This window comes from Coregonus clupeaformis, chromosome 1 (assembly GCF_020615455.1).
Source record: "Coregonus clupeaformis isolate EN_2021a chromosome 1, ASM2061545v1, whole genome shotgun sequence".
Lineage (NCBI taxonomy): Eukaryota > Metazoa > Chordata > Actinopteri > Salmoniformes > Salmonidae > Coregonus > Coregonus clupeaformis.
This window is the reverse complement of record NC_059192.1, coordinates 77,723,413-77,740,766: the sequence shown is the minus strand read 5'-3', so window position 1 is coordinate 77,740,766 and position 17,354 is coordinate 77,723,413. Positions and strand designations below refer to the sequence as shown.

The following is a 17,354-nucleotide window of genomic DNA, read 5'->3' as shown; positions in this document are numbered from 1 at the left end:
TAGTATAGAGTGAACCTACAGAGTGGCCTGTCAACATGGATTGATTTTGCAAACCAAATAGACACAACCAGGTGCAGAGTCATAAGGTAGAGCAATGGAAAACATTTGTTTTAGCAGTACTGGAAAAATGTACATTTGGTCCTCCAGCTTTCTGTTCCATGATCTAACTATTACACAATGCACCAAAAGCTGTGTTAAAAACAAACCATTAAATGCCTGGTATTTTTTATTTGTCTAAGGGTAACAGACAGGGATGCCCACATTCTTCTCTTATATTCACCATAACCTTCAAGCCTCTTGTTACATAAATGGTATCATAACGTCTGTCAAAAGACTGTGGGATGCGAAGACCACCGGGCAAAAGTTGTTCCAGTGGGCAGGTTTTTCGTCACTGGTAACTTGAACAAATTGCGATTTAGCTGGTGTTCGCTTCTTTCGAAATTCGGAAGGGGACATTTGGCCCATAGACTTGCCCGAAACTAGCAGCGAGAGGGTGTTGGAGCGACCGCCCTGCTTCGCTGCTCGTTCTAGTATATTTTCTCATGCATCTCCCCTCAGAGCAAAATCAAGCATCTGACACATTTACGCAAGATTAACATTTTGGTTTTCCGAGATTATATGTTGAGAGCCCGACTGAGTTCCTAAAAAAAAAGCTTATGTCGCTGATTGGCTGGGCCGGCACTGCATGCGTGTGTCACACGTGCTGCTAGAGAAACCAGATTACAGGGATTAAGGCAATAAAATGGCTTTAATTAGAATTTCAATGTGAAGTAACTTAACTGGGCAAAGATACACTACATTACCAAAAGTATGTGGACACCTGCTCATCGAACATCTCATTCCAAAATTATGGGCATTAATATGGATTTGGTCCCCCCTTTGCTTCTATAACAGCCTCCACTCTTCTGGGAAGGCTTTCCACTAAATGTTGGAACATTGCTGCGGGGACTAGCTTCCATTCAGCCACAAGAGCATTAGTGAGGTCGGGCACTGATGTTGGGCGATTAGGCCTGGCTCGCAGTCGGCGTTCCAATTCATCCCAAAGATGTTCGATGGGGTTGAGGTCAGGGCTCTGTGCAGGCCAGTCAAGTTCTTCCACACCGATCTCGACAAACCATTTCCGTATGGACTTCACTTTGTGCACGGGGGCATTGTCATGCTGAAACAGGAAAGGGCCTTCCCCAAACTGTTGCTACAAAGTTGGAAGCACAGAATCATCTAGAATGTAATTGTATGCTGTAGCGTTAAGGTTTCCCTTCACTGGAACTAAGGGACCTAGCCCGAAGCATGAATAACAGCCCCTTATTCCTCCTCCACCAAACTTTACAGTTGGCACTATGCATTGGGGCACGTAGCGTTCTCCTGGCATCCGCCAACCCCAGATTCGTCCGTCGGACTGCCAGATGGTGAAGGGTGATTCATCCTCTGTAGCTCAATTGGTAGAGCATGGCGCTTGTAACGCCAGGGTAGTGGGTTCGATCCCCGGGACCACCCATACGTAAAAATGTATGCGCACATGACTGTAAGTCACTTTGGATAAAAGCGTCTGCTAAATGGTATATTATTATATTATTATTATTATTATTATCACTCTAGAGAACATGTTTCCCCTGCTCCAGAGTCCAATGGCAGCGAGCTTTACGCCACTCCAGCCGATGCTTGGCATTGCATATGATGATCTTAGGCTTGTGTATGACTGCTCAGCCATGGAAACCCATTTCATTAAGCTCCTGACGAACAGTTATTGTGCTGATGTTGCTTCCAGAGGCAGTTTGAAACTCGGTAGTGAGTGTTTGCGATTTTTACGCGCTACGCGCTTCAGCGGTCCCATTCTATGAGCTTGTGTGGCCTACCACTTCGAGGCTGAGCCATTGTTGCTCTTAGACATTTCCACTTCACAATAACAGCACTTACAGTTGACCTGGGCAGCTCTAGCAGGGCAGAAATTTGACAAACTGACTTGTTGGAAAGGTGGCATCCTATGGCAGTGCCACTTTGAAAGTCACTGAGCTCTTCAGTAAGGCCATTATACTGCCAATGTTTGTCTATGAAGATTACATGGCAGTGTGCTCGATTTTATACACCTGTCAGCAACAGGTGTGGCTGAAATAGACAAATCCACTAATTTGAAGGGGTGTCCACATACTTTTGTATATATAGTGTATATCAACCAACAACTGAAATAAAACAAGGGCCTATAACTCAAATGCAAACTATGTATAGCAATGCTGCTCTCATGGAATGACATTCCTTTAACACTACAGCTAAATCATAGAAATCAAGTGCTATTTGCATGTGAGAATTATCCATAACTCAAGCACTCTTGTGAAGCCAGAGTCAAACCAGTCCAGTTTCCCTTGATTGCTCCGGTAGACCGTCATGACCAGGCTGTTAACGATGATCTGAAGAGCCTTCTTCTTCTGGGGATGGAGGTCGCCCCCTAAAGGATCCGATCTCTTCAGAGCCCTGAGGATGAGGACGTCACAGAACCCAGACTAAAACTCACGCTTTGGCTGGAGAAGGTGCCCATGTACTCGTGGACCGAGCATGCTCCGTTGAGACCTTGTGACTGGAACAGCTTCCTGGGTTATCTAGCCTATCTAAGACTACCACTTGTGCAAGACATTTAGGGCCACCATCTGGCCAACAGGTCACATTTTGTGAAATAGCTACCTCCGAGGTCAAACCAATCAAATAGTCAAAATGTCACGACTGAAGTGACTAACCTCAATGAAAATTCAGATTCAAACTACAGATGTCACTACAGATATTTAGTTAATTTCATTCCGATCTCCTTTGCATTATTGTAGCCTTTTCTGTAGCCTGTCAACTATGTGTCTGTCTATCCTTGTTCTCTCCTCTCTGCACAGGCCATACAAACGCTTCACACCGCGTGGCTGCTGCCACTCTAATCTGGTGGTCCCTGCGTGCACGACCCACGTGGAGTTCCAGGTCTCCGGCAGCCTCTGGAACTGCCGTTCTGCGGCCAACAAGGCAGAGTTCATCTCAGCCTATGCTACCCTCCAGTCCCTCGACTTCTTGGCGCTGACGGAAACATGGATTACCACAGAAAACACTGATACTCCTACTGCTCTTTCCTCGTCTGATCATGTGTTCTCGCATACCCCGAGAGCATCTGGTCAGCGCGGCGGTGGCACAGGAATCCTCATCTCTCCCAAGTGGACATTCTCTCTTTTTCCCCTGACCCATCTGTCTATCTCCTCATTTGAATTCCATGCTGTCACAGTCACTAGCCCATTCAAGCTTAACATCCTTGTCATTTATCGCCCTCCAGGTTCCCTTGGAGAGTTCATCAATGAGATTGACGCCTTGATAAGTTCCTTTCCTGAGGATGGCTCACCCCTCACAGTTCTGGGTGACTTTAACCTCCCTACGTCTGCCTTTGACTCATTTCTCTCTGCCTCCTTCTTTCCACTCCTTTCCTCTTTTGACCTCACCCTCTCACCGTCCCCCTCTACTCACAAGGCAGGCAATACGCTTGACCTCATCTTTACTAGATGCTGTTCTTCTACTAATCTCACTGCAACTCCCCTCCAAGTCTCCGACCACTACTTTGTATCCTTTTCTCTCTCGCTCTCCTCCAACACTACTCACTCTGCCCCTACTCAGATGGTAATGTGCCGTCGCAACCTTCGCTCTCTCTCTCCCGCTACTCGCTCCTCTTCCATCCTATCATCTCTTCCCTCTGCTAAATCCTTCTCCCTCCGATCTCCTGATTCTGCCTCCTCAACCCTCCTCTCCTCCCTTTCTGCATCTTTTGACTCTCTATGTCCCCTATCCTCCCGGCCAGCTCAGTCCTCCCCTCCTGCTCCGTGGCTTGATGACTCATTGCGAGCTCACAGAAGAGGGCTCCGGGCAGCCGAGCGGAAATGGAGGAAAACTAGACTCCCTGCGGACCTGTCATCTTTTCACTCCCTCCTCTCTACATTCTCTTCCTCTGTTTCCGCTGCTAAAGCCACTTTCTACCACTCTAAATGTCAAGCCTCTGCCTCTAACTCTAGGAAGCTCCACTAGCTTCCAGTTGAGGCTCGCATCTACTACAAGACCATGGTGCTTGCCTACGGAGCTGTGAGGGGAACGGCACCTCCTTACCTTCAGGCTCTGATCAGACCCTACACCCAAATGAGGGCACTACGTTCATCCACCTCTGGCCTGCTAGCCCTCCTACCTCTACGGAAGCACAGTTCCCGCTCAGCCCAGTCAAAGCTATTCGCTGCTCTGGCACCCCAATGGTGGAACAAGCTCCCCCACGACGCCAGGACAGCGGAGTCACTGACCACCTTCCGGAGACACTTGAAACCCTACCTCTTTAAGGAATACCTAGAATAGTATAAAAGTAATCCTTCAACCCCCCCCCTCCCCCACCACCCATAAAAAAAGTGGTTGTCCCACTGGCTATCATAAGTTGAATGCACCAATTTGTAAGTCGCTCTGGATAAGAGCGTCTGCTAAATGATGGAAATGTAAATGTAAGGTATTTTGGGATGTTTGTCTGAATATCACCAAATAAACCTGAACCCAATAGCCTCAAGCATCATCGTATCAAGGCAACCCCTTGAGACCACCCCTTGAGACCATTCCATTGATTCCGTTCCAGCCATTACTTTGAGCCCGTCCTCAAAATTTAAAGTGTCACCGGCCACCACTTGTTTTGAGGGAGTTCCTTCTTTCTTCCAATTTTGGCATTGCTTCGAGTCTGACAATCTTGTTTTCTTTCCAGGGAAAAAATTATCTTGAACCGGGTGCCTCGGGTCCTTTATGAAGCCAACTGCCTTGAGAGACACTCCTGTAAGGGTATCGACAGCACCCCCAGCCTTGAGACAATCCCGTCACCCTCAGGATGCCCGTGCTGAGGATAAACCCCCGCTGCACCACCTTCTCCCTGGAGTTCGAGCCCCTCAATATGGCCTATACATGTGCCACTTCCAGACAAAGCTGATTTCCAACCTCTCAATTGTAAATTATTATAGTATTTATTTTGCCTATAAATGAGATCAAATGTATTCTGAATGTTTTTCTATGCCATAAGGGCAATGATGATTGTAATTGTTGACACCACTCACTGCATAACTGTCACTTCCAACTCTCAATCTCAGTTCCAAATCTCAAAGTCAGTTCCAACTCTCATGTTGTTGTTTGCCATAAAGACACTGAAAATATCGGTCTTAGTCCGAAGAAGTAAAATTGTTCACTAACCATCTGCTTAAAGTAACTGCCCAGTGTTTCCCGATATCTATGAAATATGACCTATAATTACTTACAATATGAGTCAAATAGTTTTCCTTCCAAAAAGTTCTAAAAAGCAGCTATTCTGTGTTGGAATTGTGTAGGTGTACCCCAATAACCAAATGGTGTGGGCGAATACCGGTCATTAAAAATATTAATGCAAGGAGACTGCTGATTGGCCAGCTCATCCTCCTCTAGACCTATCACTACACAGCAGATTCAAATAACCAACTCATCATCAAGCTTTGATTATTTGAATCAGCTGTGTAGTGCTAGTGTAAAAAACATGCACCCGGGGGGGGTTGGACCGAGTTCGGGAAACCCTGCTCTAGACCACTGATTGGCCAGCTCATCCTCCTCAGGGAGATGACATCATGTTCTATGAGGAAATAACAAGCATTTTTGAAACGGTCTGTTTGATATACAAGTTTGAGGTGGGGTTTTTGATGTGTTTTTTCTCCAATGTATGCTTTGGCCACAAATACGAGTATAGGACTAGTCAACAACATTTTTGGGATATGAGTTGACAGAATATTAACTTTTAAAAGTGAGATTTTCACTGGGCAGTTACTTTAAAGCTTAACATGCTGACCAGACCGCCTACATTGCGTGTGTGAGTGTTGCAAAATACATTTACACATACATATTGGATTAAATGATTATTCAATCATTTTATCCAAACTGCTCATGGGCGTCTGCGTAGCCAGGCGCTAAACTAGAAGTTGGTTCTATTTTAGATGCTTGACGCGCTGCAAGTCCCACCTCCCCCATCTACTCATTGGTTTTTAGGAGCATATACCCTTGTGAGTGATTGAAAGACGAACGAGGTCCATACTCCAGTCCAGTTGGTGGTGGTAATGCACCTTAAAGTTGGTTGCCAATCGGCATATAAAATCCCCAGAAGAAGAAGAATGAATGAGGAGAGATTAATAAAAGAAAACTAACTAAAAACTAACTAGGTTTCACCTTTTATCTGTGGATTAATTGTCGGGGGATAGAACACACGATTTTGTGTGACTCAAAATGGGTCAAAATTCAAAACATGCATATCAAGCAAAATAACAACCCATGTTTATCTCCCAGGACAAATTAGCGAGCAACAGTAAGCTAGCTAAATGTCCATGAATGTTTTATATGTGCAAAAATATAAACGCATCATGCAACAATTTCAAAGATTTGACTGAGTTACAGTTCATATAAGGAAATCAGTCAATTGAAATAAATAAATTAGGCCCTAATATATGGATTTCACATCACTGGGAATTCAGATATGCATCTGTTGGTCACAGATAACTTTTTTTAAAGGTAGGGGCGTGGATCAGAAAACCAGTCAGTATCTGGTGTGACCACCATTTGCCTCATGCAGCGCGACACATCTCCTTCGTACACGTCGATCCAGAGCATCCCAAACACGCTCAATGGGTGACATGTCTGGTGAGTATGCAGGCCATGGAAGAACTAGGTAATTTTCAGCTTCCAGGAATTGTGTACAGATAATTGCGACATGGAGCCGTGCATTATCATTCTGAAACATGAGGTGATGGCGACGGATGAATGACACACTTGGATTGCATCCTACCTGGCAGGCCACTCCTACCAGGTGATGAGGAGAGGATCTGTGTCTGCACCACGTACTCTCACTACTAGCGTCCCCCAGGGCTCGGTTCTAGGCGCTCTCCTCTTCTCTCTATACAACAAGTCACTCGGCTCCGTCATATCCTCACATGGTCTCTCCTATCATTGCTATGCGGATGACACTCAACTACTTTTCTCCTTCCCTCCTTCTGACACCCAGGCGGTGACACGCATCTCCGCATGCCTGGCAGATATCTCAACTTGGATGTCGGCCCACCCCCTCAAGCTCAACAAGACAGAACTGCTCTTCCTCCCGGGGAAGGCCTGCCTCTTCAAAGACCTCTCCATCATGGTTGACAACGCCACAGTGTCGCTCTCCAAGAGTACAAAAACCTTGGCGTGACCCTGGACAACACCCTGTCGTTCTCTGCAAACATCAAAGTATTTTTTATTATTTATTTATTTATTTCACCTTTATTTAACCAGGTAAGCCAGTTGAGAACAAGTTCTCATTTACAACTGCGACCTGGCCAAGATAAAGCAAAGCAGTGCGATAAAAACAACAACACAGAGTTACATATGGGGTAAAACAAAACAAAGTCAAAAATACAACAGAAAAATAAATATATATATACAGTGTGTGCAAATGTAGCAAGTTATGGAGGTAAGGCAATAAATAGGCTATAGTGCAAAATAATTACAATTAGTATTAACACTGGAATGATAGATGTGCAAGAGATGATGTGCAAATAGAGATACTGGGGTACAAATGAGCAAAATAAATAACAATATAGGGATGAGGTAGTTGGGCGGGCTAATTTCAGATGGGCTGTGTACAGGTGCAGCGATCGGTAAGGTGCTCTGACAACTGATGCTTAAAGTTAGTGAGGGAGATAAGAGTCTCCAGCTTCAGAGATTTTTGCAATTTGTTCCAGTCATTGGCAGCAGAGAACTGGAAGGAATGGCGGCCAAAGGAGGTGTTGGCTTTGGGGATGACCGGTGAGATATACCTGCTGGAGCGCATACTACGGGTGGGTGTTGCTATGGTGACCAATGAGCTAAAATAAGGCGGGGATTTGCCTAGCAGTGATTTATAGATGGCCTGGAGCCAGTGGGTTTGGCGACGAATATATATGTGAGGACCAGCCAACAAGAGCGTACAGGTCACAGTGGTGGGTAGTATATGGGGCTTTGGAGACAAAACGGATGGCACTGTGATAGACTACATCCAATTTGCTGAGTAGAGTGTTGGAGGCTATTTTGTAAATGACATCGCTGAAGTCAAGGATCGGTAGGATAGTCAGTTTTACGAGGGCATGTTTGGCAGCATGAGTGAAGGAGGCTTTGTTGCGAAATAGGAAACCGACTCTAGATTTAACTTTGGATTGGAGATTCTTAATGTGAGTCTGGAAGGAGAGTTTACAGTCTAACCAGACACCTAGGTATTTGTAGTTGTCCACATACTCTAGGTCAGACCCGTCGAGAGTAGTGATTCTAGTCGGGTGGGCGGGTGCAAGCAGCGTTCGGTTGAAGAGCATGCATTTAGTTTTACTAGTGTTTAAGAGCAGTTGGAGGCTACTGAAGGAGTGTTGTATGGCATTGAAGCTCGTTTGGAGGTTTGTTAACACAGTGTCCAATGAAGGGCCAGATGTATACAAAATGGTGTCGTCTGCGTAGAGGTGGATTTGAGAGTCACCAGCAGCAAGAGCGACATCATTGATATACACAGAGAAAAGAGTCGGCCCAAGAATTGAACCCTGTGGCACCCCCATAGAGACTGCCATAGGTCCAGACAACAGGCCCTCCGATTTGACACATTGAACTCTATCTGAGAAGTAGTTGGTGAACCAGGCGAGGCAGTCATTTGAGAAACCAAGGCTATTTAGTCTGCCAATAAGAATGCGGTGTAGTGACCCGGTCCTGCATATTCATGGTCTACAACATCCATAGAGTACGACCCAACCTCACACATGAAGCGACGTAGGTCCTAATCCAGGCACTTGTCATCTTCCGTCTGAACTACTGCAACTCAATGTAAGCTGGGCAGCTTGTGCCATCAAACCCCTGCAACTTATCCAGAACGCTGCAGCCTGCCTGGTTTTCAACCTTCCCAAGTTCTCCCATGTCACCCCGCTCATCTGCACACTCCACTGGCTTCCAGTCTAAGCCCCTCCCCTCCCCCCAGCTAAAAAACGTTAGCTGACATGGGCTAGTTGATCTGGACATTTCTGACAATTTATAAATAGCTCTTTAAGGTATGCAATAACTGACATGACAAGCAGATTCTACTAGTGCGTTCTACTATTACAACATTGAAGAGTAAGTTGAAAGCCAGACCGAGTTCCTAAAAAATCATATATTTTTTTATTTGGGGGGGGAACCACTGATGTAAGACAGTAAAAATTAACTCATTTTACAACAAACAAACTTTTTCCTGTTGCGTTGCAGTTTTACAGTTTAAGCTTGGAATCACTCATGTCCTGAATGCTGCCCATGGGAGGCAGCACTGCCTAGGGAGCCATGTTTTCTACGGGTCAACCATGGAGTGCCTGCTGATGATTCACCATCTTTTGAACTTTCACCGTATTTCTATTCCACTCCGATTACAGATGAAGTCGGAAGTTTACATACACCTTTGCCAAATACATTTAAACTCAGTTTTTTACAATTCCTGACATTTAATCCTAGTGAAAAGTCCCTGTCTTAGGTCAGTTTGGATCACCACTTTATTTTAAGAATGTGAAATGTCAGAATAATAGTAGAGAGAATTATTTATTTCAGCTTTTATTTCTTTCATCACATTCCCAGTGGGTCAGAAGTTTACATAAACTCAATTAGTATTTGGCAGCATTGCCTTTAAATTGTTTAACTTGGGTCAAACATTTCGGCTAGCCTTCCACAAGCTTCCCACAATAAGTTGGGTGAATTTTGGCCCATTCATCCTGACAGAGCTGGTGTAACGGAGTCAGGTTTGTAGGCCTCCTAGCTCACACACGCTTTTTCAGTTCTGCCCACAAATGTTCTATAGGATTGAGGTCAGGGCTTTGTGATGGCCACTCCAATACCTTGACTTTGTTGTCCTTAAGCCATTTTGCCATAACTTTGGAAGTATGCTTGGGGTCATTGTCCATTTGGAAGACCCATTTGCGACCAAGCTTTAACTTCCTGACTTAAGTCTTGAGATGTTGCTTCAATATATCCACATCATTTTCCTTCCTCATGATGCCATCTATTTTGTGAAGTGCACCAGTCCCTCCTGCAGCAAAGCACCCCCACAGCATGATGCTGCCACCCCCGTGCTTCACGATTGGGAAGGTGTTCTTCGGCTTGCAAGCACCCCCTTTTTCCTCCAAACATAACGATGGTCATTATGGCCAAACAGTTCTATTTTTGTTTCATCAGACCAGAGGACATTTCTCCAAAAAGTACGATCTTTGTCCCCATGTGCAGTTGCAAACCGTAGTCTGGCTTTTTTATGGCGGTTTTGGAGCAGTGGCTTCTTCCTTGCTGAGCAGCCTTTCAGGTTATGTCGATATAGGACTTGCTTTACTGTGGATATAGATACTTTTGCACCTGTTTCCTCCAGCATCTTAACAAGGTCCTTTGCTGTTGTTCTGGGATTGATTTGCACTTTTCGCACCAAAGTACGTTAATCTGAGTGGTATGATGGCTGCGTGTTTATACTTGCATACTATTGTTTGTACAGATGAACGTGGTACCTTCAGGTGTTTGGAAATTGCTTCCAAGGATGAACCAGGTCTTGGCTGATTTCTTTCTGAGGTCTTGGCTGATTTCTTTTGATTTTCCCATGATGTCAAGCAAAGAGTCACTGAGTTTGAAGGTAGACCTTGAAATACATCCACAGGTACACCTCCAATTGACTCAAATGATGTCAATTAGCCTATCAGTAGCTTCTAAAGCCATGACATCATTTTCTGGAATTTTCCAAGCTGTTTAAAGCACAGTCAATTTAGTGTATGTAAACTTCTGACCCACTGGAATTGTGATACAGTGAATTACAAGTGAAATAATCTGTCTGTAAACAATTGTTGGAAAAATTACTTGTGTCATGCACAAAGTAGATGTCCTAACTGACTTGCCAAAACTATAGTTTGTTAACAAGACATTTGTGGAGTGGTTGAAAAACGAGTTTTAATGACTCCAACCTAAGTGTATGTAAACTTCCGACTTCAACTGTACATCCAAGATGCACTAAACTCAGCAGACGGTAGGCAAGCATAGCCATCCCATTTAGTATTTTACAGTCATTAGACTTTGCATATAAGGCCGGTTTTTCCTCTGCATTATAAAGGGCTTGACATTCACCTTTTTAGCCACTTGTCTTTCTGACCAGTAGGACAGATTTCTAATTGTCCAAAAGCTCAAGTCACCAGATACTTTTTTTTTTGGTAAACACAATTGTCCAAATAGTTGACTGAACATTGTGTTGTATTGTGTTGTATGATGCAAGAAACCACTTTACAAAATACAAATAATTATTATCATTGTTATTACCATACAGAGAATCAGACAGAAATGCAGGCTACCCTCTGCCTATTGGCCTCTTTGCATATTCAAGCCTGTCTCAAAATACAACACTGCCCCTTTAAGACAAAAAAAAACTCCTTACCTAACTTGCATATCAATGATGCCTAGAAATGGAACTAGGAAGCAACCACTCCCACATTGCTGACCAAAATAAGCTATAACTTGGCTAGTAACTTGCTAACTAGCAAATAATCAAGAAATGTGCACACGTGGTGGCTACACGTGGTTCTGCACTTTGAAAGACCGCTTGTCAGAGTAATTCTCCTCAGATGCACAATACCTACAACGACTCGATCTTGTAAATTAGATTTGTTTTGTTGCATTGAAAGGAACTGATATGTTGATTCGATCACAATTCCCACATTAAAGAGAAACATTGATATGTTTATGGGAAGATAGTGTAAACTAATGGGGCAACTCTAGTGAAGTTCATTCTGCTTCTCTGTGTGGGCTGGCAATTCTTCTGCGCGTCGAAGGAGCTGCGCGACCGTGCACGCACAGTTTAGAAGGAACGTTGGACTCAGGCAAGTCATACTAATGATATGATGGCATTGTAGGAAATTATGTCCATTGTCCAGCACTGAGAGGACAGTCATGTCCAAGGTGTTAACAACAACAAATGTTCAGGAAGCATGTGGATCCTCCTCTGACACTCCATCTGTGAAGGACTTGGTGAAGATTCTCTTTGGTGGCAAAAGATTTGGCAACCCAGTGGATGAGGTTTGGCCTAACCTTTTCATTGCGGACATGTAAGTCATGAAGTATTATTCCTTCACAGATTGCCCTTCACAGGCTAACTGAATTGCATGTATAGAATAATCTTATTTGTAGCTTAGTTGGTAGAGCATGGCGCTTTCAACACCAGTATAGTGGGTTAGATTTCCGGGACCACCCATACGTAAAAAATGTATGCACGCATGGTCACTTTGGATAAAGGCGTCTGCTAAATGAAATATTGTATTATTACACAGCTTATTTTAATCATTTTACAATGTTTCTCTCAATGTTTACAAGGGATTTCGGAAGATCATACTATGAAAGAAATACATGAGATTCCGTTTTTTTTTTCTGCAGGTCTGTAGCCAATGATCGATACAGCCTATGGAAGCTTGGAATCACTCATGTCCTGAATGCTGCCCATGGGAGGCAGCACTGCCTAGGGAGCCATGTTTTCTACGGGTCAACAGTGGACTACCATGGAGTGCCTGCTGACGATTCACCATCTTTTGACCTTTCACCTTATTTTTATTCCACTGCCGATTACATCCAAGATGCACTGAGCACAGCAGACGGTAGGCAAGCATAGCCATCCCATTTAGTATTTTACAGTCATTAGACTTTGCATAAAAGCCGGTTTCACAAACACAGATTAAGCCTAGTCTTGGACTCAAAAGTGTATTCTTAATCTGTCTCTTGGAAAAGTGGCCCATAAAGTATGTCTCACAAGATCAGTTTTACGCCAAAATGTAACCCTTTCTGTATGCCTCGTTAATTAAATAATCAGATCTATGCAGAAACAGAATGCTCCTTTTTCTTTATTTTCCTAGATAGTCACCCGTTGAAGTGTCCTGGTGTAAGGAATGTTTTCTGATCAGTTGGACCACTTTAATTAATTCATACTTTGAAGTGCTATCCTCTGGGAATACAATGTACATCTTGCTTTATATGGTTTTACCCAAATAAATTAAACAATTTTTTTCCACTCCTCCACAGCCAGGATCCTGGTCCACTGTGCTGTAGGTGTGAGTAGGTCTGCTTCTCTGGTGCTGGCCTACTTGATGATCCATCACCACTACTCCTTGCTAGATGCCATCACAAAGGTCAAAGAGCACAGGTGGATCTTTCCAAACACAGGATTCCTAAAACAACTCAGCGCGTTGGATAAGAAACTGCACACAAAGAAACAGGAGAAGTGAATATGAAGACAGGTCAACATTATACTACAAAGAGCACTGAGACACTAAAAGTCAACCCTTTTAAACAGATGAAATGTCAATTTCTTAATAAGCTCTGTCTGCACAAGGCAATTAGATTTCTGATATTGACTACCATGTTGATGCACTTTTCAATAGAAATAAAATAGTTTGTTTGGCTTTTTAATGTACTATATTTGACCTATTTACAATGAATAGGCAGCACTGTCTTTCTGTTCCTGCCAACACACTACTGTATACTGTAGAAAACATTTGTCCATAATGATGTGTAAAATGATCAGTGCTTAATCTCGGGTTGTAGTTTATTGAATTAAGATTTGGCTATGTCGCAAATGGCACCCTATTCCCTATATACTGCTCTACTTTTGACCAGGGCCCATATGGCTCTGATCAAAAGTAGTGCTCTATATAGGGAAAAGGGTGCCATTTGGGACTCACACCCAGAGTGGTGTGAAAGGCACAGTCACAGCCCCCAGTTTGTGATCCCGCCCTCTGACAGCCTATGTAGTAAGCGTACACGCTAGCCTGAGCGCTAAATTGGGTAACTGTCCCACTCCATCACACTTAGTTTATAGTTAATTAATTTGTAAGTACCCCATGTCTGATGTTATGATTGTTAAAAACAAAACAACCCTGATGATAAAAACAGCATAGACCAGCATACATTTCAAGCTGGTCTGACCAGCATGGTCTAGCTGGTTCTGCTGGCTGACCAGCATGGTCTAGCTGGTTCTGCTGGCTGACCAGCATGGTCTAGCTGGTTCTGCTGGCTGACCAACATGGTCTAGCTGGTTCTGCTGGCTGACCAGCATGGTCTAGCTGGTTCTGCTGGCTGACCAGCATGGTCTAGCTGGTTCTGCTGGCTGACCAACATGGTCTAGCTGGTTCTGCTGGCTGACCAGCATGGTCTAGCTGGTTCTGCTGGCTGACCAACATGGTCTAGCTGGTTATGCTGGCAAACTAGCATTCGTTGTGTTTTTGTCCCTATGGGGGAACCCTTTTGGGTGTCACGTAGAACCCTTTGATTTGTCCCTGTAGGTAGGGGAACCCTTTTAAATTCCATTTAAATCCTCTCATTTAGAACCCTCTGGTTCCAGGTAGAACCAATGACAGGTTCTACAGTTATACTTATAGAATACTTCAGATGCTCTTATGGCACACGCTGTTAAAAATTACCTGTAATTTGACATTAAGTTACTGGCTACTGAGTTGCAGTAAAATACAGTATTTTTACTGTTGAATTAAGGTGTTATTGTTGTAAAATAACTTGTTGTTTACCTTACTTTCACTGCACTTTGAAATGTAGGTGGAGCAATGTACTGGCGGGGGCTTATTAGTATATTTGGGGGCATGTTCTAAATATGTTGCATTTGTGCCAACCGTTAGTGGAAGTGTTGTACCAGTTTAAGTGGTTTTATCGTTATGTTGATGAAGATTGAGCAACTAATTTGTCCACGCACATTTCTATAGTCTTTGTAAGAGGTTGTGAAAATCAAGAGCTGCACTGTTAACAGGTTATTGTGCATTTTCCAGTAACTTAATTGGAGTTGATCACCAGGAAGTTCATGTTTAATTTTCATTAACTTACCATCAGCTTGCTGCAAGTAATTATTGTAAAATTCACAGTAACTTACTTTGGCTGAATTTACTTTACGCTCACTGACCTGATGGTGTGGCAGGAAGGCCAATCTAGAGGTTGAGGCCAAGTGTGCTCATCACAAAGAATGCTTAATAGTTGTCACCTAATGTTATAAGCTTTCTTGTAATCAGAAAAGTTCATTGAAGGTACAGTGAGCTACTGGCAGCTATTTGCAAGTATGTTACTGTGCATTTTAAAATAACTTATTGACAGTTAGGTTGCAGTTCAGCTGCCAGTTACTGGCTATTAAGTTACTGTGAATTTTACAATAACTTACTGACAGATGGTTGCCAATTCAGTAACACAAAATTCATAGTAACTTCCAGGCAACTAACTTCTATTAAGTCACAAGCTCTTACAAAGATCGCAGAACTGACAAGTGTTAAAAGAAGTGCTCAACCTTTGACAACATAACCATCAACCACTTAAACTGGTTCAACACTTCCACTGACAGTTGGCACAAATACACATTTATTACACCAGGGTTCCCCAACTGGCGGCCCGCAGGATTTGACCTGTGGATGGTTTTATTTGCCCCCCAAGTTTTCTGAGCAAATTATTATTATAATTTTTGGGGAAAATACTAAAAACACCTGGAAATCAGCTCCAATTGATTTTAATTTTGGAAATCAGTTCCCAAGTATTCCCATGCATAAAAGAGAGACGTGACCATATACAAATGTTAGCAAGGTTTGAAATCCTTATGTTTTAGTCAAATATTGTATCTGTTTGGCCTTCTTGCAGTCAATTTGCAGTCCACAAATTATTTGTAATTATGTTCTGGCCATCCGCTCAAGAAAAGATTGGTGTGTGATTTTAACCAATTATGAGTAGGCGTTGCCTACTAATTGCCAACTAATTGTTAACTAATTGGTTAATGATGTAATTGGAAACGCTCATCTTCCTCTATCTTTTTTACTACCAAACATAGAAATGCACCATTTTCACATATGTTGATGTTGGGGTGGTGCTGTATATGATGACATTTCCCTTTAAGCCTTGAGACAATTAAGACATAGATTATGTATGTGTGCCATTCAGAGGGTGAATAATAATAATAATAATAATAATAATAATATGCCATTTAGCAGACGCTTTTATCCAAAGCGACTTACAGTCATGCGTGCATACATTTTTGTGTATGGGTGGTCCCGGGGATCGAACCCACTACCTTGGATCGAACCCACTACCTTGGCGTTACAAGCGCCGTGCTCTACCAGCTGAGCTAGACAAAATATTTAAGTACCTTTGAATGGGGTATGGTAGTAGGTGACAGCCGCACCGGTGTGAGTGTATCAAGAACTGCAATGCTGCTGGGTTTTTCACGCTCAACAGTTTCCCGTGTGTATCAAGACTGGTCCACCACCCAAAGGACATCCAGCCAACAAATATGGGAAGCATTAGAGTCAACATGTGCCAGCATCCCTGTGGAACACTTTCGACACCTTGTAGAGTCCATGCCCTGATGAATTGAGGCTGTTGTGAGGAAAAAACGGGGTGCAATTCAATATTAAAAAGGTGTTCCTAATGTTTTGTACAATCAGTGTAAATAGTCTCAGGGCTTAAAAATCCTTCTTTAACCTGTCTCCTCCCCTTCATCTACACTGATTTAAGTGGATTTAACAGGTGACATCAATAAGGGATCATAGCTTTCATCTGGATTCACCTGGTCAGTCTATGTCATGGAAATAGAAGGTGTTCCTAATGTTTTGTACACTCAGTGTATATTGGCACACTCCACTTAGACCAAGGCAAGGGTAACAAACTAAACCAAGGGTAACAAACTAAAACTAAAAGGTTTTATAATCTCACACTGGTGGTTAAATTGACCTGTTTAACAAATGGGTGGCTCTACCGTGTAAGGTCTCTGGTAGGTTGATTAGTTATTCTGTTATTATTATGTGCTCAGTGTAGTGGCTAATTGTGCCAGGTTTGGCCTATGAGAAAAGCTAGCAGCTAGCCATTGTAGACCACAAGTCTCAATCTCGGTTATAAGCTAAATTTGGCAATTATGGCCCCATACATTGTATTTCAATGCCACACTAAACAGATAAGCTATGTTATAGAATCAGAACTATAACCTAATGTCATATCATAGACTACTGCACATCTGATGTAAACAAATAGATGCATTATCTATTGTTTGTACTGTTTCTGACGAGCTAAAAAACTACTTTGACAAACTAATGTAGTGCTGTCGTGCATTCACAACAGTTCTGTCTCACCACCTACTTCTTTTTCTAGCTTTGTCTTACCAGGACAATAGACCAAAACAGGAGTGCCTTGCAGAAGTTATGTGGACACCTCTTCAAATTAGTGGATTCGGCTATTTCAGCCACACTCGTTGCGGACAGGTGTATAAAATCAAGCACACAGCCATGCAATCTCCATAGACAAACATTGGCAGTAGA

General features: G+C 43.1%; 1 protein-coding gene across 1 annotated transcript; it reads left to right on the top strand.

The window, feature by feature from the left end:
• Positions 1 to 11,540: 11,540 nt before the first annotated feature.
• Positions 11,541 to 13,465, top strand: LOC121576189 (dual specificity protein phosphatase 13). Its single transcript, XM_041889377.2, has 3 exons — positions 11,541 to 12,119; positions 12,445 to 12,662; positions 13,084 to 13,465. The coding sequence occupies exons 1-3, from the start codon at positions 11,965 to 11,967 to the stop codon at positions 13,284 to 13,286; spliced, it is 576 nt and encodes a 191-aa protein (XP_041745311.1). The 5' UTR covers positions 11,541 to 11,964; the 3' UTR covers positions 13,287 to 13,465.
• Positions 13,466 to 17,354: the final 3,889 nt, after the last annotated feature.

What these genes read in the sequence shown, in the direction of transcription:
- LOC121576189 (XM_041889377.2), top strand. Translation starts at nt 11,965, where the DNA reads ATGTCCAAGGTGTTAACAACAACAAATGTTCAGGAAGCATGTGGATCC. An exon ending in AACCTTTTCATTGCGGACAT is followed by an intron (nt 12,120 to 12,444) that starts GTAAGTCATGAA and finishes TTTTTTCTGCAG; the next exon opens with GTCTGTAGCCAATGATCGAT. An exon ending in TGCACTGAGCACAGCAGACG is followed by an intron (nt 12,663 to 13,083) that starts GTAGGCAAGCAT and finishes ACTCCTCCACAG; the next exon opens with CCAGGATCCTGGTCCACTGT.